The sequence below is a fragment of the Notolabrus celidotus genome, chromosome 23 (genome assembly GCF_009762535.1).
Source record: "Notolabrus celidotus isolate fNotCel1 chromosome 23, fNotCel1.pri, whole genome shotgun sequence".
Classification (NCBI taxonomy): Eukaryota; Metazoa; Chordata; class Actinopteri; order Labriformes; family Labridae; genus Notolabrus; species Notolabrus celidotus.
In genome coordinates, this window is record NC_048294.1 from 19,988,586 (window position 1) to 20,013,730 (window position 25,145).

At 40.8% G+C, this 25,145-nt stretch overlaps 1 protein-coding gene and 1 long non-coding RNA gene across 2 annotated transcripts; one reads left to right on the forward strand and one right to left on the reverse strand.

Moving 5' to 3' along the window:
• Positions 1-2,224: 2,224 nt before the first annotated feature.
• On the forward strand, positions 2,225-22,837 carry slc1a1 (solute carrier family 1 member 1). The gene is made up of 12 exons (XM_034675998.1): positions 2,225-2,656; positions 7,051-7,191; positions 10,492-10,584; positions 10,715-10,829; positions 13,137-13,179; positions 13,292-13,396; positions 14,056-14,240; positions 15,996-16,103; positions 17,720-17,842; positions 17,969-18,163; positions 19,306-19,440; positions 19,528-22,837. Exons 1-12 carry the CDS (start codon positions 2,557-2,559, stop codon positions 19,766-19,768), a joined length of 1,584 nt encoding a protein of 527 aa, XP_034531889.1. The 5' UTR covers positions 2,225-2,556; the 3' UTR covers positions 19,769-22,837.
• On the reverse strand, positions 18,322-23,670 carry LOC117806984. The gene is made up of 2 exons (XR_004629846.1): positions 23,342-23,670; positions 18,322-18,686 (listed from the first exon to the last, which is right to left on the reverse strand). It is a non-coding gene; the product is annotated as an uncharacterized LOC117806984 (long non-coding RNA).
• Between the last annotated feature and the right edge of the window lie 1,475 nt (positions 23,671-25,145).

Below are 25,145 nucleotides of genomic sequence, written 5' to 3' on the forward strand. Positions count from 1 at the left end.
AATAATAACATTGCTTGATACGAAGGCATTGGAAAACGCAGAGATTTCGCAATAGTCTCAAATGACTTCACTTACCGATGAGTACCGATGGGCATTATGACCTTATCTCCAAACCCAGCAGTGAAAAATTGTAACGGCTTTTACACCATTGTAACCAACAGCAGCTTTAACTGGAAAACAAAAGTTAAAAAAAACTTGTGAGCACAAGATATGAACTAGATTGCACAAGATAGTATGTTTTGTGCACAACATAACTATTTGTGGGAACAAGTTAATATCTTATTTGCCCAAGAAAATAACTTGCGCCCTGCACCCCCACTGTTGCTGTTGTCACTGTTGTCATTGCTCCTGAATGAATTCTCTGTGCTTAAAATATCTATTTCTCAAAAATCGACATTATTCGCTGGCCTAACAGCAGCAAAAGTAATGCTAATACGTATGTTGATATACGTAGCTGTTATGGAGCTCTCAGTGGCCAAGATGCACGGAGCTACAGGAGGCACTATCTCATGGTTAACACCTATAACTAAAAAAAATAGCACAAGTGAAAAAATTGAATTTCAGCTCAATATAACTGTTGGGATAATTCTTGGACCTGAAGAATCTGTTTGTCACATTTGTAAATAAACCAAAAAACAACACAAAGAAGAACAATTGTGTCTTAAAGTGTTCTCAAGTTGAGCAGCTGCAAAGATATTCTGCACATTCATCGCACTGCAACTGTTAAAAAAACAGAAGAACTTGTACCAGTACCAGGGCAATCCAGCAAGCGGCAGCAGAGACACATCACACATTTCTGAGGAGGTACCTGAAGGCATCAGGGCTGCAGTGGAAGAGTCATGGAAGAAAGAATGATCACTTGAGGAAAACTCTGTTCATAAAGTCACTTTATGAAAAGTTGAGTCAGTAAACACAGAAAAAAAAAACAGGAAGGCTGCTTCTTCAGAAAGGTCAAATAATGTGGTTTAATATTTATGTTTAGAACACTGGTGTGAAAGAGCAACAGAAAAAAAAGAAATGTTCATCAAAAATGACAGATTGGCCATAATCCTCCTGTCAGCCACCACCTCCACAGAGTCCAGGACTGAGCTGGCCTTCTTCACCAGTGTGTTCAGTCTTGCTCTCCTGTATCCTGTCCGTCCACAGCAGGTTTAATCCTTCCGATGTGGTGTTCGTGTCCGGTGTTAACTCTGTTAGCATGATGCTACTCTGCCAGTATTCCCTTTTCCTCTACTGGTTTATGCGCGCAAGCCAGCGCACTTTTGTTGTTCTTTTTTCCTCTGTTGGTTTATACGCGCGCAAGCGGGCGCACTTTAATTGTTCTCTTTTTTCATGTGTTGGTTTATGCAAGCACACACTCTTTTTGCTCTTTTTTTACTCCGATGGCTAACTTTTATTGTTCTTTTTTCCTTTACTAGTTCTTTTGTCCTGCACTGGTTTATGCGCGCGCAAACGTGCCTCTGTAAAGAGGCAGAGTTTGAGCTCCAAGCCAACAGCTATGTGTTCCCGACCAGAAGTCAAGTCAGTCATGGCCTTATTAGGGCAAAAACTCATAATCTTCATTTCTTCTGAACCGTTGCATTAGAAAAAAAATTCACCCCTCATACAGTGTGTGCTGATAGAGAAAATGGTTCCATAGAGTCAAGCCTGCCATTTTTTGAACCAGGCTGTAAACATGTTTATTATGGCTGCAAAGATCGTCTTCTATGAATTGGTGTCTATGTGGTTTCCGGTGTTTCTGCAGCCAGTCTCAAGCGGATTCTCTATGAAGTGCAGTTTATGACACTTCCACATGGGCTTCATAGTTTGATGCCGCTTGGTTTTTGGAGCCAGCCTCTAGTGGACACTTGCAGAACTGCATTTTTTTTGCACTTCCATATTGGTTCCAAGTTTCGACACCAGAGGTTTCTGCTTGAGGACGACACAAGCTGACACAAGTCTATAAAAAGGTGTGACTGGCTGTAAAACATGGCTTGCTTTGGTTTTTACTTGCAGCATATATCTTTAAATTAAAAAAAACTCCTAAAGGCTTCCAGGTAGAGGAGACTGTTGAGATTTGGTCTTGAAATCTAGACATTGAAATCTTTGACTTTACAGAGTTTTAGACTTCAGGCTGCTCGGTGCTGGATCATAAAAATGTTGCAATCATCCTTTAATTTTGCTGAGGCTTTAAATTCCTCCAGCACAGAGCAGAGTCACTGATAGAGAATGAGGAAATGTCAGTGACACCTTGTTAGAGAGGGGGAAGGGTGGAGGAGGAGGAGGAGGGAGAAGGAGACTGTCACCCTCGCTCTCTCCCTCCCTTCCTCACACAGACACACACACACACACATTCTCCCTCACACACACACACACACACACACACACACATCTCCTGCCATCAGCAGCGTCTGCCGGCTGCATCCTCTGCTGAAGCACCACGGCTCCTCCATCCTCCTCTTCCTCCTCCTCTTCCTCTGCGTCGTCTGCTTCTGACACTCTGACCGCTGCGGGACTCCTTTGTGTCTCTGCGGGGGCCACTGTTGTGTCTCCTTTTTTTGGAGGAAGAGCAACACCATGGACATGATGGGGAACAAAGAGCGACGAGGCATGAATTTCAAAGGCTTGCTGAGGAGGAACTGGCTGCTGATCGCCACAATTATATCCGTGCTGCTTGGTATGTGGACCCTCCTGAATGCATGCTGATGTATGCTGAGAGAATGAGGTGCTTTCTTTTCCCCTGATGCCATTTTTTACTCATCCTCTCTGCTGTTTATTTCTGCATCCCTCCTCCTGTATTTGACAATTCAGTGCTGCTCTCAGCTGCTGTCACTGAGGAATAAATCATCCTCCTCTGCATCTGCATCCCTCTGCTGGACTAAACTGCAGCTGCGAGATGAATGTTGAAGCAAACATGCGTTTAATGTCATAGATGAACATGGGCTGTGTGTGCAGAGTGTGATAGCCTGTGTCCTCTCGCCCTGTGTGTCTGGAAGTGTCTCAGTCAAACGTGACCAGACTGAAGGGACAGCTGATTTTGCTCTGAGAGGAGTCTCAGCACAGAGGATGTAAAGTAGCAGCTATCAGCAGGTGCTTCAGACATAAGGGCTTCACAAGGGCTCATCAGACACAGTTCTAGCTTATATTTTTAGACAGGTTACCTTAAGCTGTGTCCTTCAGGTTCAAAAGGACAGATCAGGAAGCATTCATGTGCATTCCTTAGAGCTGGAATTAAAGGAAAAATCCAACATTTAGGCAATATGCTAACTAGCTTTCTCTCTGGGTGACAGCCAATGGGATTGGTGTCTGTGTCATGTCTGTGTCAGGTGTTTTTGTTGCTATACAACACTCTATATGCACCTCTACTGGTGGCCCTTGAAATAGTTGCAGTATGGTTAGGTTTAGGCACCAAACCCATGTGTTAATGAACTCATACCATCTGGATTCAAGTTAAAGATCATAAGTAATTAAGTCACCTACATTTTCCAAATGACTTGAGAATTTAAAGCTGACGTTTCATGGACGACACACTCTCTCCTCTTATACAAAAAGTGAAGCCAAAATACCTTTGCAACAGGTATATTGTATTGTGCTTGTGACCTCAGGTGGGTCCAGTCCTCAGGTGGGTCCAGTCCACAGCCTCACAGATTCTTGTGTGGGTTTGAAGCAGACACTCATGGTTATGGAAAGTTCAATGACTCTTCCTCTCTTCGCTCCAGCGCTGCAGGAGCCTCATTGGTCAACACAGCTGTCAATCGTGGCATTGATGATGGAATAGAATTCTGCCTTTGAATTCTGAGAGAAAAGGCAAAATTCAGTTTGATCTAAAAATTTAATTAAATTAGCCACTCCCCTCTTTCATGCTTTATACCTCTTTTTATACCATTACTTATTCAAGCTAAACTAGTCAGAATCATAAACACTGTGAAATAAATCAGCATGATAAGACCTAACTATAACGACATAAACCATGTCCATGTTTGTAAACATTTATTTGACCTGTGTTCGGATTTCAGAGTTTGACCCATGTCCCATCTGTTTACATGTAAGAGGCAGAGTTTATGACCTATACTGCCGCCAGTCAGTCGGGGGGAGTTAAAAACTTTGGCTCCATTTTGTCATGTCATGCTGCCCATCAATTTATACAGCCTTAGGACAAATATTTCAGTCTACTGAGTACCAAGACTGTGTTTTTAATTACTACTACGGCCACAAGAGGTCCCTACTTTATGCTAACGCAGAAATGGGTGGTCAGAAAATGTTGGACTGATAAATTAGTTTGTTTTGAAGATGATTTTTTGGGGCCTTTAATGCCTTTGTTGATAGGATAAGACTTTGTATAGAGCGGGAAACTGGGACAGAGAGACAGCTAGGGGGAGCCAGGGGAAAACAGCTAGCCTGGCTTCTTTAAATAATCAGCTACACTTAAAAAGCTTAACAATTCAAACTTACTGCAGTCAGGACACCTCTCTTAAAAGAATGAAATATCTGCATATAATACGTTATATTTGGTGGTATGGTTGTGTTCTGGGAGCTTCCTGCCCTTCCACCTGCCTACGTGGAATGCCAAAGCCTGAAACGGGAGTCAAATGAGAGCACACCTCCCCTCTCTTTCAAGTGCATTCATGAAAGACAAGGCAGGGAGAGCAGCAGCAAAGACCCCAGGGGTGCAGAACAGAGCAGGTTTAGTTAAGATTAAAGAAGAAGAGACAGTTTAAAAAAGTTAGCTTATAAGTATTTGTTGGTATATTTTCAGTCAGGCAAGCTGTTTCTCCCATCTTCGTGCTAAGCTAGGCTAATTACGACTTACCTGGTCTCTTTCTCTTATCCTCCAATCACTGATGAAGTGTCAGAAGGAATCCGTCATTTGCAGGTTGATGTCCTGGCTTCATGTTAAATCAGGAGACGACAAAACAAAGACAGAAAGAAAAGCATTAGCGTGCATCTGCAGGTTTCCAAAACAGACCTCAGCCCCACATCCCTGAGGGGCCCAAAATTATTCCACAATTAAAACCTCAGAGGAGCTAACACATTTATCTTTATCTCTGGGTTGGAGACTTTATGGCTGTTTTATTTAACCTCTGCACGACACCTGCAGAAAAATAAATATTTGTACAACCACCATAAAATCTGCTCTCCTTCGATGCTCTCTCTCGGTCATTGGACGTTTGGTAACAGCTCCCTGAGGTCCACATTTCTTCCAGCTCACTGTCTTTGTTTTTAACTCGGCTCTGTTCAAGGTTGAGTTACCAAACATCATCGGCCGGCTGGGAGGAAGCGGCCTACTGTCTGGTGACGCTGTAAAGTCATAGAGGGAGTCTTTATTACATAATCCTAGATGTTGACTGAAAGAGAACATGCAGAAGCAGTTTTTTTTACGTACACAAAACCCTGAAATATTCTAGGTGAGCTGCGAGTTATTACCCAGACTTTACCTGCTGACCTTTGAGTACAATTTCTACGTGAGCTGAGGTGAGAACACAGATCAGATAAATACTCTGTGAACGAGCAGTCAGACTCAAATCATGCAACTGGTGCAAGCCCATGCAACAGGATGAACAGCAGGTTCAAGACCTGCAGCAGAACAGGAGTTTAGACCGGCTGCATCAAAGTACTCCATCTAGAGACAATGCAGCGATTGTTAACTGGATATTTTCAGAACATATTTTAAAATTAGAGAAAGAGAGGCAGATTAGATGCATAGTTAGCAGAAGTTTGCAAAGCATGCCGCTGATGTGACAATCATGAGCTGGTGCTGAAGGGTTAAAAAGTCAGAATCAAGCACAACAATATTTACATTTAACATAGAAGCAGCTGTAACGTGAAGGCTCAATGTGAGGTGGTTGGATTACTCTGTTAAAAAGAACCAGCAGGATGGAGATGGACTGCTTTCTCAGGAACACTTTACGTTACTCAATCACATGACATCAAACTAACCAATCACAGGCTAGGATGACAGAGCTCAAGGTAAACGTGCAGCAACTACAAGATGCTTTAAAAATCATTTTGATATTGAGATTGTACAAATAACTTTTGTAGACTTTTATGTAAATAATTAACTGTATAAATGTTGTAAAAATATTTTAACCTCAACTCAAATTCATGAATGAACTCTAATTTATAAATAACTAATGAGTGAGACATCTTTCTTTCTCCATATTATGATTTCAGTGGCCTCAAATCTCCAGATCTAAGGCAGGCAGATCTTATTCCACACTTTAAAATTACTATACATAATGTAGAAGTCCTATATTTTAGACCTAGCAAAAAAAAAAATAGCTGGGGTATACGAGCACTAGAAGTGCAATTAATCATTTACCATGCATGCTTAGAATCATTTCACTGCTGCATTAAAGTGCACATTGCATTGCTGTTAAAGGTTTTCTAGCTGGATGATCTAAAAGAGAAGTGTTTACGGGGTTAATTTACGACAGTTCATCACATTATTTAAGATCATTGTTTTTCTGTTGCTGTGTGTTTTGTTTTTCATGATGCATTTTGCAGCAAAGAGAATTGTCTCCACTCATGCCGGAACACCTAATCCTTAATTATTTCAAGATGAACTAAATAAATCAAACAAACTTTGAACTTGCATGGTTTTCCACTGGACAGTATGTTCATGGAAATGTGTGATCTGAAAATGATTTGGAGATAGTCATGAGTACCTTTGAGTTAACCCAGCATGCTTCTATGCATCATCCTTTGTTTGCATACCTTCCGCTTTGTCATCACAGATTTTTACAATCATCTCCGTGGAGGTCTGCTGTGCTTGATAACACAGATGAATGTGTGCAGAGCATCAAATCACTGAGTGGAATACATGTGTGTTTTATAGCTGTGAGATATGAACCAGTGTGTGCTGGGCTTCATTAATTCTCTACAGATGAAATTCCCCTGACCTGGGCATTACTCTGACTGTTCTGCAGAATGATATCTTGGTTCATTTAAATGATATAACATCATTTGACTGTCTTGTATCATGAGGTAACACAGGTATCATCCATGTGTGTATGTAAGAGTTGGTTTTACTTCCCCCGTGTGTTCTGACTCCGTCTCTCTCCGGTGTTTCAGGGATCAGTCTGGGCGTCGTGGTCCGAGAGTATGCCTCCTTCTCAAATCTCCACAAACAGTATTTTGGATTCCCGGGAGAGATCCTGATGAGGATGCTGAAGCTCGTCATCCTCCCTCTCATCATTTCAAGCATGATAACAGGTAACGTCAGCATAACATGTCGGGATACAACAGCTCTGATGATTTTGTCAAAGTATCCTAAAAGTATTCTACAGATGAACAAGCTAGGTATTTGGAGGTACTCATATTTTATATATATATATACATATTTTAAGAAGCTGAGGCTGTATTAGGACACCCTTTGACTGCGATTCCAGGTTGCTATTGTGTGTCTGTTTCAAGTAATCCTTAGCCACTGTTTGATATACCCTTGGTAAATATCTTGAAGTACCTTTCTCATTGCCAGTGATCTTTTGCGGCTATTAGAAGATAACCATTAGCAGTTCTATCAGGTACCTTGTGGTGTTCCTTTTGAGGTATTCTTAGCAACAATTTCTCATCATGTCTCAAGGCACCATTCAATATTTTAAGTGTTCTTTAGTGGCTATTTGGAGATGCCCTTTCTAGAGTTTTTCAAGGAACTAAGTGTTTGATTATAAGGTATCCTAAGTAACTGTTTGTATGCATGTTTTGAGGTACCCTAAGGTGTTGGAAGTTTTCTCTCACAACTGACATACAATACCCTTAAGTGGTTATTTCAATGAACTCGATTGCACCGTTGGAATGTATCTTAAGCTGCTGTTTTGAAGTACTATTTTTATTCCGTAGCAAGGTACCCTGAAGTGTTTGAATTTTTTTTTGTGTCTGTTTAGATATTCCCTTTTAGAGTTTTTCAAGGAACTATGAGTGTTTGATTGTTAGGTATCCGTAGTTACTGTTTTGATGCATGTTTTGAGGTACCCTTAGGGGTTTTAAGCATTCCTCTACAGCTGTGAGACAATTCCCTTGGGTGCTTATTTCATTGTAACATTATGTGTCTGTTTCAAGTATCCCTTGCTGCTGTTTTAAGTTACTTTTTATATCATGTCTCATGGTAACCTCTTATGTCATCAGGTGTTAAGCCGATGTTTCAAGGTACCCATATGTGTCTGTTTTGCTGTTATCTAAATACATGTTTTGAGGTACACATTTAATGTCTTGTTTCCCTTGTGTCTCCTTGTTGGTACATTTTCATGTTTATTTCAGGGTACCCTTCCCTGTGGCGACAGGGTTCCCATTAGAAGTTATTTCAGATAACCTTAAGTGTTTGTTTGAGGTATTGTTAGTGACTGGTTCCAGGTACCCTTTTTGTCCAGACTAGAAACACCACTTTTGTGTCTTCTGATGGTATACATTAAAATATCTTTCAAGGTACCCATGAAGTAACTGGTTTAAGATTGCTTCAGTATTCTGTCTCTTGGTACCTTAAACAATTATCCATTAGCAATAGATTCTGATATCCTTTTGTATTTTTTTAGGGTGTCCTTAGGAAGGGTTTTGATGTACCTTTTATTTCTGTCTTTAAGTACCCCTTAGTTTTTTATTATAGTCACATTTTAAGTATCTTTCTGGGTACCCTCCAATTTAGGTTTCAGGAAACCTTTTTAAAACGATTTCGGATTACATTAGATTTTTTTTACTTCAGGGTATCTTTGGTAACTCCTTATTGGTATAAATTCAGAGCTGTCTCAAGGGACCCTTCAGTTTTTTGATAAAGTACACTTTGAGGCATTGGTTCCAGGATACCCATTAGCATTTTTCGTTTCCCTTTATTGTTGATTTTGACGTATCCTCAATAACTGTTTTGAGGTACCTTTCATATCCTGTCTTTATGTACCCTTTAATATCTTATTGATTTGACTTTTTGACTATACTTATTTCGTTCTAGGGTACTTTAAGTGGTTGTTTTAAGGTACTTTTTAATGTCTGCTTGAAAGTTAGCTCTGGTGCTCTTAAGGAAGTAATCTTTGGATTCTGTTTTGAGGTACCCTTTAGCACCTTTAGCAAGCACTGTCTTCCTGTCTAACTCATAACTAGGTCTGTTTCAGAAATCTCTAATTAGAAGCTATCTGAGTGAGTAAGGTAGACAAGCATCCATTAGGTTGAGTCATTCATTCATAGATTACACTAGTGTCAGGTAGGACAGCTGATACTGCAGGTGACTGTTGAAGAATGCTATTTAGGAGCTCAATGACTTCCTCTTTGACTCTAATCCCCTCACCACATCAATGGCAGAGTGTCAGCGATCCCTGGTGGATTTAATTAGGCCTTCTGTAGAAGTAGTTAAGTCTTACAGCCGTCAGAGAAGACTTTTCAGCAGCCCCAGGAGGATCTCTTAGAGACATAACTGTGATGACTGTAGATAATGTCTGAGCATTGTATTCCTTTGTTTGTCCATGATACCTCTCCTTGCATCGGTTCCTCATGATGAATGTTTCCCACCTGGAGTTTTTCCCCACCTGGGTACCCACTGCTCAGCGTGCCACACAGCTATCTATTAAACAGAGATGCCTGCTGTGGTTGCACATAGAAAGCACGGGGCCCTGTTTTCCTGGAAAGGGGATTGTGTTGTTGCTTGTTCAAGCTGTTGTTAGTCAATGCTAGCTGTCATTATATTGGAGACTACCAATATTTCCAGTATTTTACAAGTAAATTTAAGACTTTGAGAAACAGCTTACTAACCACAATGTTTACAACCAGGAAGGGATATTTATGGCATTTAAACTCCCGGAATGCACCAAAATGACAATAAAACTCAGCTTTGCAGCTTACTTCTAGCTTAAGGTGCATTAAAAAGCCTTTTTGGAGGCTAGGTCCAAATTCAGTGCTTCATATTTATCACTTGGCAGTCACTGTGAGGATTTTACTCATTCCATCCAGTATTGTAAGTTTAAGAAAAATGCCTGTGAGTCACTATATCACTAAAATTAGAATTTTCCCTGCTGGACAAGCGATGCTTAGGTTGCAAAGTAAGACTGACTTGAACGTAACTTCTGATTAAGGGTGGACTTGACGCACTGCACGTATTTAAAGGTCTGCAGTGAGACTAGATCTGAGACTGGTGAACTTAACGTGTTAGAGGCATACTTGGTCTGGGTTCATTTTCTGAACTGGATTGTTTACATTTATATTTCAGCCAGGACCTCTCTTGTCAAAATAATGAATTATCTGCATGCAATAATTTAAATTTGGTGGTGTGGATGTGTTCTGGGAGCTCCTGAGGTGGGGAGAGCACACCTCCCCTCTTGTTCATGTGCATACATGAGTAGCCAAGGCAGGGAGAGCAGCAGCAAATACCCCCAGCTTACAGAATAGAGCGAGCATCAGTGACAATGCGTATGACACTACTAAATCAGACACAGCAGAAAGAAGGAGCTGGGGATGGCGTTCAGAGAAGCTGATGTTCTGTAGGCCGAGCTTGACTTTGTGGTCTGCCTGCACTAATGTTATGTCTGCCCTCAGGTGTAGCAGCTCTGGACTCTGAAGTATCGGGAAAAATAGGGCTAAGAGCTGTTATCTATTACTTCTCCACAACCATCATCGCTGTGATTCTCGGTGAGTGAACTGCTCCTCTCTTTCCCTCTCACCTTGTAGTTATCACTTCCAGCTCTCATCAATAACAGAGTTAGTCTTGTTATTTTCAGTTGTGCAGGTGCATCAGTCTAAGCCTTGTCGTCTTTTTCAGGTATCATTTTGGTGATGACCATCAAACCCGGCGTGTCTCAGACTGCTGAGCACATCGACAGAGCCGGCACAACGCCAAACGTCACGACAGTGGACACACTCCTCGACCTCGTCAGGTGAATTAAGAGCCGCTGGTAGTCGGATCTTCTGACTCGTATGGCTTTTCCCTCAAACACTTCTTTGTCTAGTGATTGGCTGACTTTCATTTTAAATGTTAAAAAGATGAGGGGTGGATTTATTCCACTTCTTGCAAATTTTTTCATCATAAACTGGACTGGGTGGAATAAGGGGCATACGCTTAGAGCAGGTACCAAATAAATGATCCTCAGGTACAACTTCTTTTGAATCTTTTTGAAGAAACCAGCTGCAGATGTAGGATCACTACAATATGGAAGGCTTAAGAAGAAGTATACCCATATATTTATTATTCCTTTTCCCCATGAGGACGAGTAAATTTGGGTTGTTTTCTCAAGATCTCCCCTCATTTGTCTTTTAAATCAGTTGTATCACCGTAATGTAAATAATCATGTGAACTTCAGCTGAGATAATGAGCAAAAAACATCACGGGATAACTGCGCTAGTATTGCGTATAGATGTATGTCTGCTCAGAGAAGTCTTTTCTTTCTTCATAACTATGAGGCTTAAAATCTTTTAGACGTTGTATTAAAAGAGAGCGCAACCCAAGGTCTCACCTTTAGAGTTGACAAACCTGATTATTGATTATCAGACTGCAAAGCATTTGTTATCAATGCTTTGCAGTTCGTGTACAGTCCATTCTTTAATTATTATCTTTAAAATCAAATCTGAAAAACAAGATATGTTTTCTTCTTTAAAAAATTAATTATTATCGGAAAAACAAAAAAAGCATTGTTTGGTTTTGTTTTCAATATTTTAACCGAAAACTCCTCCTGAGCCCCCGATCAGTCACATTTAAGAAAAACATTTGTGGCCACGAAACAGTTATTGTCAATCACATAGAAGTCTGTAGCCTGCAGCCCCTTTCCCGTGTGTCATCATGTCTCTCTCTGGCTCCCTGCTCTTTCCCCTGTCCCATCCTCTCCAAATAAAGGTGTAAAACTTTAAGAATAAATTCTGCAGTGTTGCAACTCAAGCTTTTTGCACAGCAACTAAAGAAAGATTTGTATGCGAATACTCTGCCTCTATGTTTCAAACCAACTAGTTTTAAAACAGCTTAACAGGCAGTTCCCAAACACTGATCCTACTTATCCCTACACAAAGCAATTCTCTAAAATACCTCTATAACCCAGATAAATGTACACCCATTCAGACAAAACCAGCGATATAACTGCTCCAGCCATCCAGTGGAAAATCAGGTGATGCAGCAAAAAGACTGTTACAGTATTTTATCCTGGCAGCATTCAGGGACATCAGGTGGGTCAAAGTGGAACATCCACAAAAGAGACGAAGACTTGAGTGCCATGTGATATGAAAAGTAAATGTTCAGTTAATATTTTAACCGTTGATGTAATGTACGTGGTCCTAAAGTTAACCGAGCAGTTTCTGTGCCGAACCACACGGATAATTTGATATTAAAGACATGGACTCAAGAAAGAAACAGGCTCTTAGGCTGGGGTTTATTTTGGACGATAAGAGGATAATCCAACTTTCTTAAAACATATGAACATTGGTCTTCTCTGAGCTTGACAGTGTGAATGCATCTCTGTCAGCTCCTGGTGTTACAGTCTGAAGAGTGACCTTGTAAACTGGAGACCTTCAGCTGAACGTGTCAGTGTTTGTGGAGTTTACAACAGCTGTTGAAAAACAGAAGGAGTCCTCAGGAATGCATCCTAGTTTAGTTTTTATTCAAATGTCCAAATATCCTCATCAGATATTTAATGATCATCTAAAGGCGTTTGTGAGGGATGCATCCGTCTGAAAGTCTCCAGTTAACAGGGTCGCTTTTTAAACTGAAACACCGGTCCATCTCTGACATGGCTTTTAAAATCTGCCTTCTTGCTTTAAGTTGAGCGTTTCAGGCATTTTGAATCCTCTTTGTCTCTAGAGCTCATCTCTTTCCAAGTGTTGATTCAGTGAATCCATCTGAAAGAAAGCACGATCAGAAACAGCACAAGAGGAATCTCCTTCATGCTGACAGGCTAACTTTGGTGTCATATGATGATGCCGGCCTGTCGTCACGTTCATCATCTAGAAATGTCACTTAATATGGAAATTTGATTTGGCTGTCAGAAATCCAGTGCTTGTGCATGACCATACTTTGTCTGGAGCAGAATGTGCACTTATTTTTGAGATCAAAGAACATACAGTATGTGGCAAGAAATCCAATCCCTGTAGCTTTTGATTGACATAATCAATTTATTTGGAAAGTATTATGTCACTTGCGTAATGAGTTGTTTTCGTTTCTGAGTCTTTAATTTGTCTGTCTCGTCTTTTCTCGTCAACAGAAACATGTTTCCAGAAAATCTTGTGCAGGCTTGTTTCCAGCAGGTAAGAGACTTTGCACGTCCATCGTTCATTCCTGTTTGCAGTGATATTAAAATCTCCATCTGACCATCTAACACCATGTGAATCTAACTCTGTGTGATGAATTTAACTCCAGTACAAGACCAAGCGCAAAGAGCTGGAGCCTCCGAAAGTTCCGTCCAACAACACCACCAACAGTACAATCCCCCCTCTCACGACGACTATCGCCTCTGTGGTAGAGGTAGGTGAACTCATCAAACAGCTTGGACAGTGTCTCAGTGTTTCAGTGTATGATGTTGTAGGTTCCCCTCTGGCCTCTGAATTGCTGTTTTACGAGGCTTTGAGGACAGGTAATGAAGCAAGAAGAGTCAACAAACTGTACTTTCATCAGGACAACTCACGCCTCTTTCTCTGAACCCAAAATGTTTCCATGTTGAGAGCAAAACAAAACACACGTAATCTACCGAACATAGAACATCATCCTAACCCTGCACATGTTGCACAGGCTGCTAGAAGTAAGGAACTTAAATCAAGTGAAGATAATCATGATTTAAAGCTTAGATGGGATCTTATTCATGAGGTTTAGAAAGAGATGTTTCTATCTGTATCCACGTACTTGGGTCAGGATCATCCATTACCTTGTCAGGGTTTTGAACTTCACACGAAAACAGAGATCTCCTTGTTTCCTCCACCTGCTGCACTTTACGTTTCATGTTTCTGCACTGTCTGATCTGAAACATCAGAGGATAATGAGTCATAAGTGACCGTGGGGCAGCAGTCTGTGATCCTGTAGAAAAGCTCATCAATGGCTCCTCACAGTGGGACGATGTGGTTGCGAGAGCAGCTTCCTGAGCTGTTGTCCATCAGCTGAATGAGTCTCCTTGTTTCCTCTCTTGGCAGAATATAACCAAGGAGTATAAAATCGTCGGGTCGTACTCAGATGGGATCAACGTGTTGGGGCTTATCGTGTTCTGTGTTGCTTTCGGACTCGTCATCGGGAAGATGGGCGAGAAGGGACGAATCCTGCTGGAGTTCTTCGATGCCCTGAACGAAGCCACCATGAAACTGGTGCAGATCATTATGTGGTATGTATTAAAGACAGAGCTACAGGCAGAGACACCAATCCAACTCCACAGGGTTATGATGTGATGTTCATACTGTTATGTTGTGTTCTCACCAAACATGAATAAATTCAGCCCTGCCAGTTCATTAAATGTAAAGTCAATGTAAAAGTGTGAGTAGATGTGAGTTCTTGTCAGGCGACACAAATGATGTGAATTGGGTGGGTTGTATGTACTAATGGCGCAAATTCACACTCTACTGGCTTCGTTCCCTTATTCACGAAATTGGAAAAATTCTGATCTTTAGCGAATCATTTGTGTCACAAAGGCCTATCAGCACGTAGATCCTGCCACCGGAGGTTCATTCATCTGGCAAATGGAGGAAAAGTTAATAGCCTTGCTATTATTATTAATAGAGCTGACTTGGAGGAAAGTGAGTGAAGAGGTCAGATTATCTGGTAAATTGGGAAAACCTTTGTCTGTGATTGGATTCCAGCTGTCTGTAGTTCTAGGTAGCAAGCACTGCCCCCTTTTGCATAACCGGCCTCTCGTCTGTGGTAGGGATGGGTATTTCAAGCCAAAATACTATTCAATAATCATTGGCATCTATTCGGCGATAATTTTGAAGAATCTCCCTTCACACACACACACACACACAGACCTGTTCCGTTAATGGCCCGTTTGTGTGGCAGTAGCACTAACCAGCAGCAGGATGAGGTGCTGCTAGTAGCGGGCACTGACAGCGTCTGTCTCAATCTTTATGTCGGTGTTTCTGTGACACGGCGTGGTGTGTGTGTGTTTACATTTTACAGCCATGCTCAGTCTCTGGAAATACATGTGAACTGGTGTGAGAGCATTCTTCTTCTTGTGTTACTTAACGCGGTTAGCAAACAGCTTTAAGACGCTCTTTAGCCACCGTTGTGCCGGAATACCATATTACAACCAGGCACCGGTGAAAACGATGAAAAATTGTACTTACTTAGTAACTCTTCCATTTTTACTAAGTGAACGAATATTTGAATATTTGAAAATCATGTCCCATCTCTAGTCCGTGCGTACCTGCGTGTATGCAAATGGAGCGAGTTATCAGTATGAATTTAGCAAGTAAACACAAAACATTCTGGGGTGCAAATACGGACGAATAAATCAGGCAAAAGATTTTATTTGTGCCATGGTGTGAACATAACATTAGGCATGGACTACTTGCTCTCCTGATGGGCCTAAAACTTTTAACTTAGACTGAACCAAGTCTGGATGAACCCAAGTAATACAGTTAAATTTGACTCAAAATATCAAAAGCAATGAATATGATGCTGGCAGAGTGGCTTCAAGACTCTCAAGGCAAAGAAACAAAAGTTATCAAAATTTTATCTCAAGGTTCAATCCAGGTCCAGGTCCAGGATTTTTCCAGGTAGATCTGGGCTGCGAGTTCTATAAGGTGAAGAGGACAATTTGTTATATAAAGATGACTAGTTTAGTTTTTTGTTGGGAAATTTTCTTCAAATGTCAAACTAATGAGTTGTTATTGTTAATATTGTTGCGGGAATATTTTCTGGATGAACTGGAGTCAACTCCAGATTCAAACTGGGACTCATGTTGCGCTTAAGTCTCAAACAAATGTGACTCTTTGGATTCCCTCCTTCAAAACTTGAGGCACAACTGGGAAACAACATTTTTCTTTATATTTTGTGGCACATCATCTTCAGCCACCGAGCCAGAATCATGAGCCATGTTTTCTATCTTCTACCCACACTGACCCAAACTGTGTTTGATTTTCAGCTACATGCCTGTGGGGATCCTCTTTCTAATTGCTGCTAAGATCATCGAGGTGGAGGACTGGGAGATCTTCAGGAAGATGGGTCTTTATATGGTGACGGTGCTGAGTGGGTAAGCTGTCCCATTACTCTGTATCCTCCTGTTCCAGACTCCAGGATTTATGGCTGACATTTAGGCCGATTCTCCCCCCAGTGATACAGTAAAATCTTCGCTCTGTGAGGACACTGATAAGGGCCAAGGACATTTAAAACTGCTCAACCTGCAGTTGCAGTAATGAAAGCAGTGCTCGTGCCTCTAAATCTCAGTGACACCAATAAAGAGTGTACAGTAAATCCCATCTAGGCAGGTCACAGGGTTAGTACGAGGTTCTGACTGTCCCCGTGATGACAGGAGCACACTTTGAACACTGTAACGTTCAGGGTGCAGCATCAGGGCCAATAAACTCGTTGTATTCATTATTTCTTTATGACTGTGAATCACAGAGGATGTAATTAAGAGTTTAATGTGGTACGGGCTGAGAAACGTAGAAGTCCCGCTCTACATCTTTCATCAAAATTTCAATTATGGACCAAAAAACACTCAAAAAGTAGAGTTATTTTCAATCTAACTCTACAAGCAGTCAGTCAGTGCATCGTATTAATCTAAAAAATCACTCTGACACGAAAGTATGCAAAACTTCTTAAAGGCACAGTGAGGAGTTTTTGACTGTTGCCTCGATTTTTGTCAAGAGGAGTTTTTCTTCTTTAGACAGTTATCTTCTAACATCATGTTTTGCCCTCATGTCTGATACTGGAGCAGGATTCTCAAACAGACGTACGCTTTCTCTTAAAGTTTCAGACGGGGAAACTCTACAACCAGGGCTTTGCTAGCTAAAAGAACTAAATTTCTATGAACAGGAATTAATGTACATGCCAGTGTGTATTTACGTTATTCAGACATTTATTAGGAGCTCACATCATGACACCGCGGCTGTACGTCTACTTACCTATTGTGAGCTAACGAATGGTGATAAAGCAGAGGTTACAAAGTGTAGTCGTTGTTACATTACTTCAAGGACATAGCTGCAAATAAACACACGACCTCATCACTTTGCATCCTGATGAAAGATGTCTGAGATGCATCTTTACCACAGAGGGTGATGGTGCTCATTGGAAATACAGTCCAGAAAAACACTACCAGCTTCTTCCTGAGGGGGCGCCAGAATCAACACAACATGAAAACTCATCACTGGGACTTTAAGAAGTTAAACTCTTTTTAAAGTTAAAGTAAAGACATATTTGGGAAACTGTGCTCTTTTTAAATTTCTAATTGTCTAAAAATAAAGTTAATGCTACATACACTATGGCCTCCATACATGGGACACCTGCTCTACCAACTGACCCAAACATGTGCCCCTGATCAATGCCGAATGCCACCAGACTCCACTGACAAAAACAGTGATTTACAGCTCCTGCTGCCTCAGAAGTTTAGGTAGTTATTTTATGTTACACATTTATTGTGTTGGATCCATTATAAGAATTTTAAACACCAAAGTTAGACAAACTGACAAACCAGTTGAGGCTTGGGTAGAACAACAACTCCCAAGTTCTACAGCGTAAAATGACTGATTTTGTAACTAGGGTTTGGTTGGTGATGTTTTAGAAGATGTGAAAGTGCATGTTTTCCCCTCAATTCTGTGATTTAATTTAAGTAAATTGTCCTTTAATGAAGACTATTTTGCTCCCCAGTCTTGCTATCCACGCCACCATCTGTCTTCCTCTCATCTACTTCATCATCGTGAGGAAGAACCCGTTCACGTTCACACTGGGGATGGCTCAGGCTCTGGTGACAGCGCTCATGATCTCCTCCAGGTCAGTACAAACAGGCCTCTTACAAACGCCTTAAAGCTGCGTATGAAAGAGACTGTTCAGGTTTAGGAATAACATCTTTGTGACAAACATCAGGTCATAAAATCCAACCCCCGTCTTGTCTTCCAGCTCGGCCACCCTGCCCGTCACCTTCAGATGTGCTGAAGAGAACAACCGCATCGACAAGCGGATCACCCGCTTCGTCCTCCCAGTGGGTGCCACCATTAACATGGACGGCACAGCGCTCTACGAGGCGGTGGCCGCCATCTTCATCGCCCAGCTGAACGACTACGCTCTGGACGTAGGCCAGATTGTAACCATAAGGTACAGTTACCCAGGAGCACAGATAACTAATATAATTCTATAAAAAAATATCAGGATACAATAAAATACAACTAGGTCAGGACGTGAAACTTCTGATTCCAATCATACCAACTAAACACACCGCGCAAGTATAAACAAGCATAACAGGCAGTCAAGAATGAGGTCAACAATCTTCATTTATTTTTACGACAATGTCATTTAATGAGTCAGTCAGACTTAAATAGATAACACATTGATACCAGTTAACTCTGTGTAACATTACTGGCTCAAAACAGACAGGAAGACAATCGTTTGACACGAAACACAAGAAAAGGATTAAGTCCAACAATCTCTAATCCAAAAATCAGGTAAAGGTAGAAGTCAGAACCAGGAAGGTAAACAATAAAAGCAAAGAACACAGAAATCACACAGGATTACAGCTAACCAGGATCAGTACGACCAGGAAACACCTGCTCTGCCTTTTAGGGAATCACAGCTGATATTTAGGGACTTCAAGTGGGTTCCAAGTTACCGATTACCATCTCTGAAACAAGAAAAGATCAATAACATCATGTGACAAAACTTCAAAAACAAATGAAAATCAAAAAAAGAGTAATAAATTCAACATTCAGTCCAAACTGTCACCAAGGCTGTGTTTGGGTCTCACTTTAAATACTTGTAATACCTGCATATCGCCATAGGTGGTGCCAAAGAGGACAGAACTTGTTTTGGGTTTATAAAATGTTGTGGTTGGAATTAAAAAATTATCATGACGTTACCTTTGACCACCAAACACTAAGCCAGATGGCCTGATGAAGTCATCAAGGTTTATCATGAAAATTCTGAGCCTTTGGCGACATCATATCCAATTGTTTCTTATTGTATCATAATGTCTTGTACCGTACAGTATAGTATAATTTCTCTTTGTTTTGTAACGTAGTGTATCGTACCTTATCATTTAATATAGTACTGTACCGTACCATATCAAATCATACTGTACCATACCGTACAATATCACATTGTATCACATAGTAGACTTTACCAGCCCATCAATCCACTCTGATCCCTGAGCTCTGAGGCTCTATGAAGAAAGGAAGGTTTTTGTTCCTGACAAAAAGCTGTGTCTCTGAGGATTCATGACATGTTGTGTCTTTCTGTTCCAGTATAACAGCAACAGTCGCTAGTATCGGAGCAGCAGGAGTCCCCAACGCTGGGCTTGTCACCATGGTAATAGTCTTAACAGCTGTTGGATTACCTGCAAGTGATGTCACTCTGATCGTGGCTGTGGATTGGCTGCTGTAAGTTTGTTTACACTCTGAGAACTAGAACATATGAATTTAAACTAAGAGAAATGCTGTAGATTGACTTTGATTGGTGTGTTTCAGAGACCGTTTCCGTACGATGATAAATGTGCTTGGCGACGCTTATGGAGCCGGAATCGTCCAGAAACTGTCCAAGAGAGAACTGGAGCGGATGGATCTGACATCAGACGTGGACGTCGCTAACCCCTTCGCTCTGGAGGCCACTTTGGACGACGAAGAATGTGAGAAGAAATCCTATGTCAACGGAGGTTTCACCGTCGACAAGACGGATGCGATCTCGTTTACTGAAACCTCCCAGTTTTAGCCTCTGGCTGGCTCAGAGGAGCAGAGAAAGTGCCACGCTGCTATGGATGTAAAACCTTCCATCTTGTATCAGCACCATGACGGGAGTGGAAAACTATCCAAACCAGCCCCATCCAAGCTCAGACATCAGCAATAGCAGCCTCCATTAAGCTTACCCAAGATGATCACGCTTCATGTCGGACATTTACAACCACGACTAGATTAAAGTGCTTCCTTCTTAATCTCAAAATGTGCCAAGATGAAGAAAAGTCAGTTTTCTTTTAAACAAGAGTCTGCTCGTTCTCAGAAGAAGAGCTGTTTGTGTGTGTGTGCATGAGGACGTTCTTTTCAGGTGTTTCAGAGGAGTGTGTGTGTGTTTTTTTTTTGAGAAAAAGAAATATCTATTAAATACGAGTAAAAGCAAAGCAGTAATCCTGATGTGAAACATCACTTTAGTACTTATTTACTCCTTCATCAGACACTTATTCTCTCAGATTTCTACATAATCTTTTTGTGTGTGGCTGTGTTGAATGTCTATGTCCCATAATGCACTGCTTGTATATCTATCTGTATGTTGAAACTGTGCCAAACATATAAAGAAAGTTTTTACGAAGTTGCATGAAGCAATATGTTAAAGAAACGCTAACCGCTGGCTGCAGGAAGCAGATTTTTTATGAGACTTCACTGAGACTGCAGATGGTTAACCGAGGCTTGTGAAGTCATTGAACACTGTGAACTTTGAGGACATTTTTTCAGAGCCAATCACTAACACACTGCTTTTTATTCTTTAGGTAAATGGTTGTGAAAAGCGTCTGTGTTTAGGCAGTGTGGGGAAAATAACCCTCTCGATCAACACTATTTTAATCGTCACCTAAAGGATATAAAGATGTAAAGACACTGGAAAAAGTGAATAATTTTAATTTATTTTTGCAGTGTTGCTTCCATATTTTCACTGTGGTGTAAGGGCTTAAATATGACACATGTGCAGTAGGGTTCATGTATAGTTAGGCCGTCTGTAAAAAGGCACAAAATATAATTCCAATTTAAAATATATCTTTGAAATTTGAGCCGAATGACACAAAAAAGGAATTACATGACCATGTGCAGATTTCCTGAAGGGGTTGAATGGTATTCCTGAGTGTTCTTCTGCATTACTCTTTCACTCTTTATAAGTTCACGTTATTGACTGTATATAAAGATGGACAATGCATCTCAACCTCCTCCCGTTAAACAAAAGTGAAGCCAAGATCCCTCTGCAATTGGCACTGGATCCAGAGTCACAGTATTAACATCCCACCCCTTCTGCAAACCATAACATGCATTCAACTTCACGATAACACGTTGTCGTGTGTTTTCTTGTTTGTTACGTTTCCTCTCACCGTTCCTCCTCTACTCTGATAATCCAGAGCACACAGCTCTGCAGGAGCCTCATTGGTCAACACTGCTGTCAATCACGCCGTCAGATCCCCCCATTCCCTCTCCACTGTGACATAAATCAGCATGATAAGAACTAACTATAATGACAGAAACATGTTTGAGGAACTTTTATTCCACCTGTGTTTGGATTTTAGAGTTTGACCCATGTCCCATCTGTTCACATGGAGGATGCGGGTTTTATGACCTATTCTGCAACCATACAGCAGTTTGGCTTCACTTTTGGGGACACCGTCCATGTTTGTATACAGTCTCTAGTTCACACAGTATTCCCCTGTGCAGGTCTCTCTAACAGTGTTCCTGGTATGATAATCAAAATCATCTGATTCCCATTTTATTCCTTTTTTTTACTTTCCATCATCTCTGGAGTCTGAGTTCCCTTCAAATCTATGATAATTCAACAAACACTGTATCTTTAAATGCAGTTTTTTAACACCCATCATGTGCTCAAGGTTTTACTCTACAAGAACGGACTCTGCTTCCTCATCTTCACTCCCCACAAGAGAACTACAAACTCCACTAGGCAGTTTGTTGGTTACATTGTGATTACACTGAAGACAGAACAACAGTTCGCATGTCTCTTTAGAGAGATGTTAGAGCAAATAATAAGTCCCACAGACTTCTGCACACTGTCAAACTGCAAACATACCTTTAATGTCAACATTTTTAGTCCTGAGCTTCATTGGGAAAAGAGCTAAGGCACGCTGTCTTAAAGAGGCAAGGCTTCAACCAGTCAACAACATCACATGACATCCGCATGAAAGAACTAATAAATGATAAATGCAACACTTGCAAGTTAGACAGTGTGCAAAAATGAATCTGCCATCTTTATTTATTTCTCAACCATACTCATGGGTGCCACCACTTCACTGCTGCAAATGTTCATATACTTTTAAGGGCCCTTAGCATCATCCTGACTTTTCTCCCCCGTACAGACTCCCTGATCATACTTTGTTTCCAGTTTAAAGTAGTAGATTAGCTAGAAAAATGTTGTGCAAAGTACTGACATTAAAACAACATCCCTCGTGCCAATAATTAAAACTATAACTATAACTAAACTATAGCTATTACCTTTAAGAAATCCAGTTATTACTTTTCTCTTTAAGGTGAGCAAGCAACAGCTTTTTTTTTTTTTCGGTACAGAAAAAAACTCCTCATGAGGTTTGTTCGCTTTTTTTGTCATCCAGTTTTGGAAAGGTTGAGTCAACAAGACACACCTCCAACATTTTCTCACAACATTAAGATGCATTGCCCCCAAAACATGAGCTGATGCCTGAACACTGTTGGTAGCAAGGTTATTGTAGAAAATACGCAGCTGGAAATGCTAGTTGGATTTTAGTTTATTTTATTTGTTGTGCTATTTCAGGGGTCAAACACTTATTTTATTTTCTTGTTGCAAGCACTGCCCTCCTAACAGAATCTAATGTGCCAAAGCTTCATGATGTTAGTACCTTAGTCATTGCCAACCACACTCACAGCAGGTCTTATCAAGTAGAAGTGGTAATGCCAATGGCGCCATATGGTGAATCACACAAAAACCACTGTGACGTTTTCTTTTTTCTGTGCGGAATATTCCTGCCCTGCAGAGAGCATCTAATGTGCCAATGCTTTACCATGTGAGTCACTCTTGAGTGCATTAAAAATCAGCCGATGCTAACGCTACTTTAAGAATTTGTAACTGACTCAAAAGGTACGTTTGTACTGGTGATATTCTCCTTTGCAGATGTGACACTACTGTGAGCACTCAGAGCAGAAAGTAACCTGCTGAACTGTAAAACTATATTACATGGACATGATTTTTCTATGGAAGATACCCACAAGGAGCATGTGCAAGATTTTCTAACATTTGTGTACGCTCCTGCCTCCAAACAACAGCTAACATGCTAACACTCAACAAGCTGGGCATAGAAAGTTAGCCACTGCAACAGCTACCTGTAGTCGTGCTTGTGTTAGCTGTCTAGCTTGAAAAACTCTTCTGTGATCTTCTTAGCTTGGTGCCAATACTGTTCCCAAAGTGTGTCAGTACTTTGCAATAATAGTGGTTGCTTAGCATAGCAATATTAGCAACTGCGAATGCTACTATATCCTTCAGCTTAATCCTACTGCGCAGATGTTTCAATAGAGATCATTGAAATCTCTGTTTCTCATGGCTGCACCTTACCTGAGTTTCTTTCTTCATTGTTCATTTTTGAAGGTCCGTCGATTATTTTTACCCAAGAGTTCGATTCCCATAATGCATTGTGTCTTAAAAGCCTCTGTGTCTGAACTCCAGTCGTCCCTACACTGCCAAAAAGGGCCACATCTCAAATAAAACCCGGCTGAATGAAGTTGCCTGTGTGACGTGCAGATAAATGCTCACAATCAGGTTGTTTTTTTACATTTCAAAAGCACACTGGCATCAAACTCACCCTCTCTGTGTACGATAACTACTTGAGTACCTACAGTCTGTGAATCAACATGTTCGACATTATGTTTAAACTGCAAGCAAATAAAGAAAGTTGCTCATTTTTCTGGCTGAATTTGAGTTTCTTATCCACCACAAGACGCAGGATGAGGTTGTCAAAGGTTGTTTCATGCAACTCTCTGCAAAGCAATGAACAAGTTTTAGATGAACGGAGTTTATCTTATTTGTTTTATTTCTGATGTTGACCAGTGTGATGAAAAGAAGAAGCAAGAAAATTAAGGACATGACCTCTACTAGATGTTACAGTTTCTGGGTTTCAGCCAATGAGCTGTTATGGTTTTCCATGTTGCAGCCGTAGCGTTTCTCGTCTGAGTCGGTGCATGGATTATGGATTGTATGCAATTCCTTCCAATCTGTGGAAAAGCCACTAACAATCCTGACTCCTATGTTCAGGTCAACAAATAAATAAAGGTATAATAAATACTGAAGAATCTTGATTTTCGAATATTCAAATAATCGTTTAAAATTTTAAAATTTAAAATCAAACAGGTCAGGTAACGCTTATCTAATCTTTGTAACGTGGTCACTCTTCTTGGCTCGGATTAAAATTCTTGTAGCTCTACAATCTGGAGCCAAAAAAGATCTTTGGTTGATGCCGGTTGTTAAAAAATAGATCCCACCTCTAAACTTCAGGCTTTAATATAATTTAAACATAATAGTTATAAACACTCACAGTGCTGTTATCATGAATAAAGAAATGAGCTATATACTGTAGATGAAAGATGTTTCTTCTATGAAGCTGTATAAATGTACATTTTAATATGAGCTCCTATGGGGATTCCTGGCTTTTGGAGCCAGCCTCTAGTGGACACTTAAGGAACTGCAGTTTTGTATTTTTTAACATACTTCTTGGTCCGTTTTGCCTGGTTGGTTGGAACAGCTGAGGAGAGACAGAACATGTAGGGAGGAAAGAGTTGGGGGCGGATGTGAAGCAAAGTGTTGAGACTGCAGAATATTGTAGTTGTGCATTGGCTTCATTTTGCTAAAGCGGAGGTTGACGCTTGAGAAATACTTTCTAAGCAGACTGAAGTCGGTAGATAATGCTGAAGCTGACTTTATGCAGCAATTTTCAGGGTGTGTGTATCTCAGAGCCTTGTTTGTTCTGTTTCACAAAACCTCCTCCATCACTCTGTATTTAAAAAAAGGAATAACACCACAAATGCATTAAAAAAGAGAGATACTCTTGAGTTCAGTTTTGGCGTCTCAGTGCACCGTCACAGTCTCTGGATGCAGCAGCTTCTTCTGGTTAAAAGCATTATTTAAAGAGTTTTGTTGAAACCACCAGAAATGATGCTCTACCATCAAGGCCTGAAATTAAAGACGGAGCATTACACCAAAATAGGATCCAGTTTCATGGGCAGCTGTAGATCACAATGTTCCTGACAGAGCTGCAGCAGTGAGTGCAGCTATTTTTCTGATATACGGCTGCAGTTCACACAGAGCCGCATCGCCGCGGACACAATTAGCTTTTAATGGCCTTCAGTTGATTTACCCGAGGACT

Bases quoted from the DNA above. Each gene is read 5' to 3' on its own strand.
- slc1a1 (XM_034675998.1), top strand. From the start codon at position 2,557: ATGGACATGATGGGGAACAAAGAGCGACGAGGCATGAATTTCAAAGGC. The intron at 10,830-13,136 runs GTGAATTAAGAG...TCTCGTCAACAG, and splicing joins ACACTCCTCGACCTCGTCAG to AAACATGTTTCCAGAAAATC. The intron at 18,164-19,305 runs GTACAGTTACCC...TTTCTGTTCCAG, and splicing joins GGCCAGATTGTAACCATAAG to TATAACAGCAACAGTCGCTA.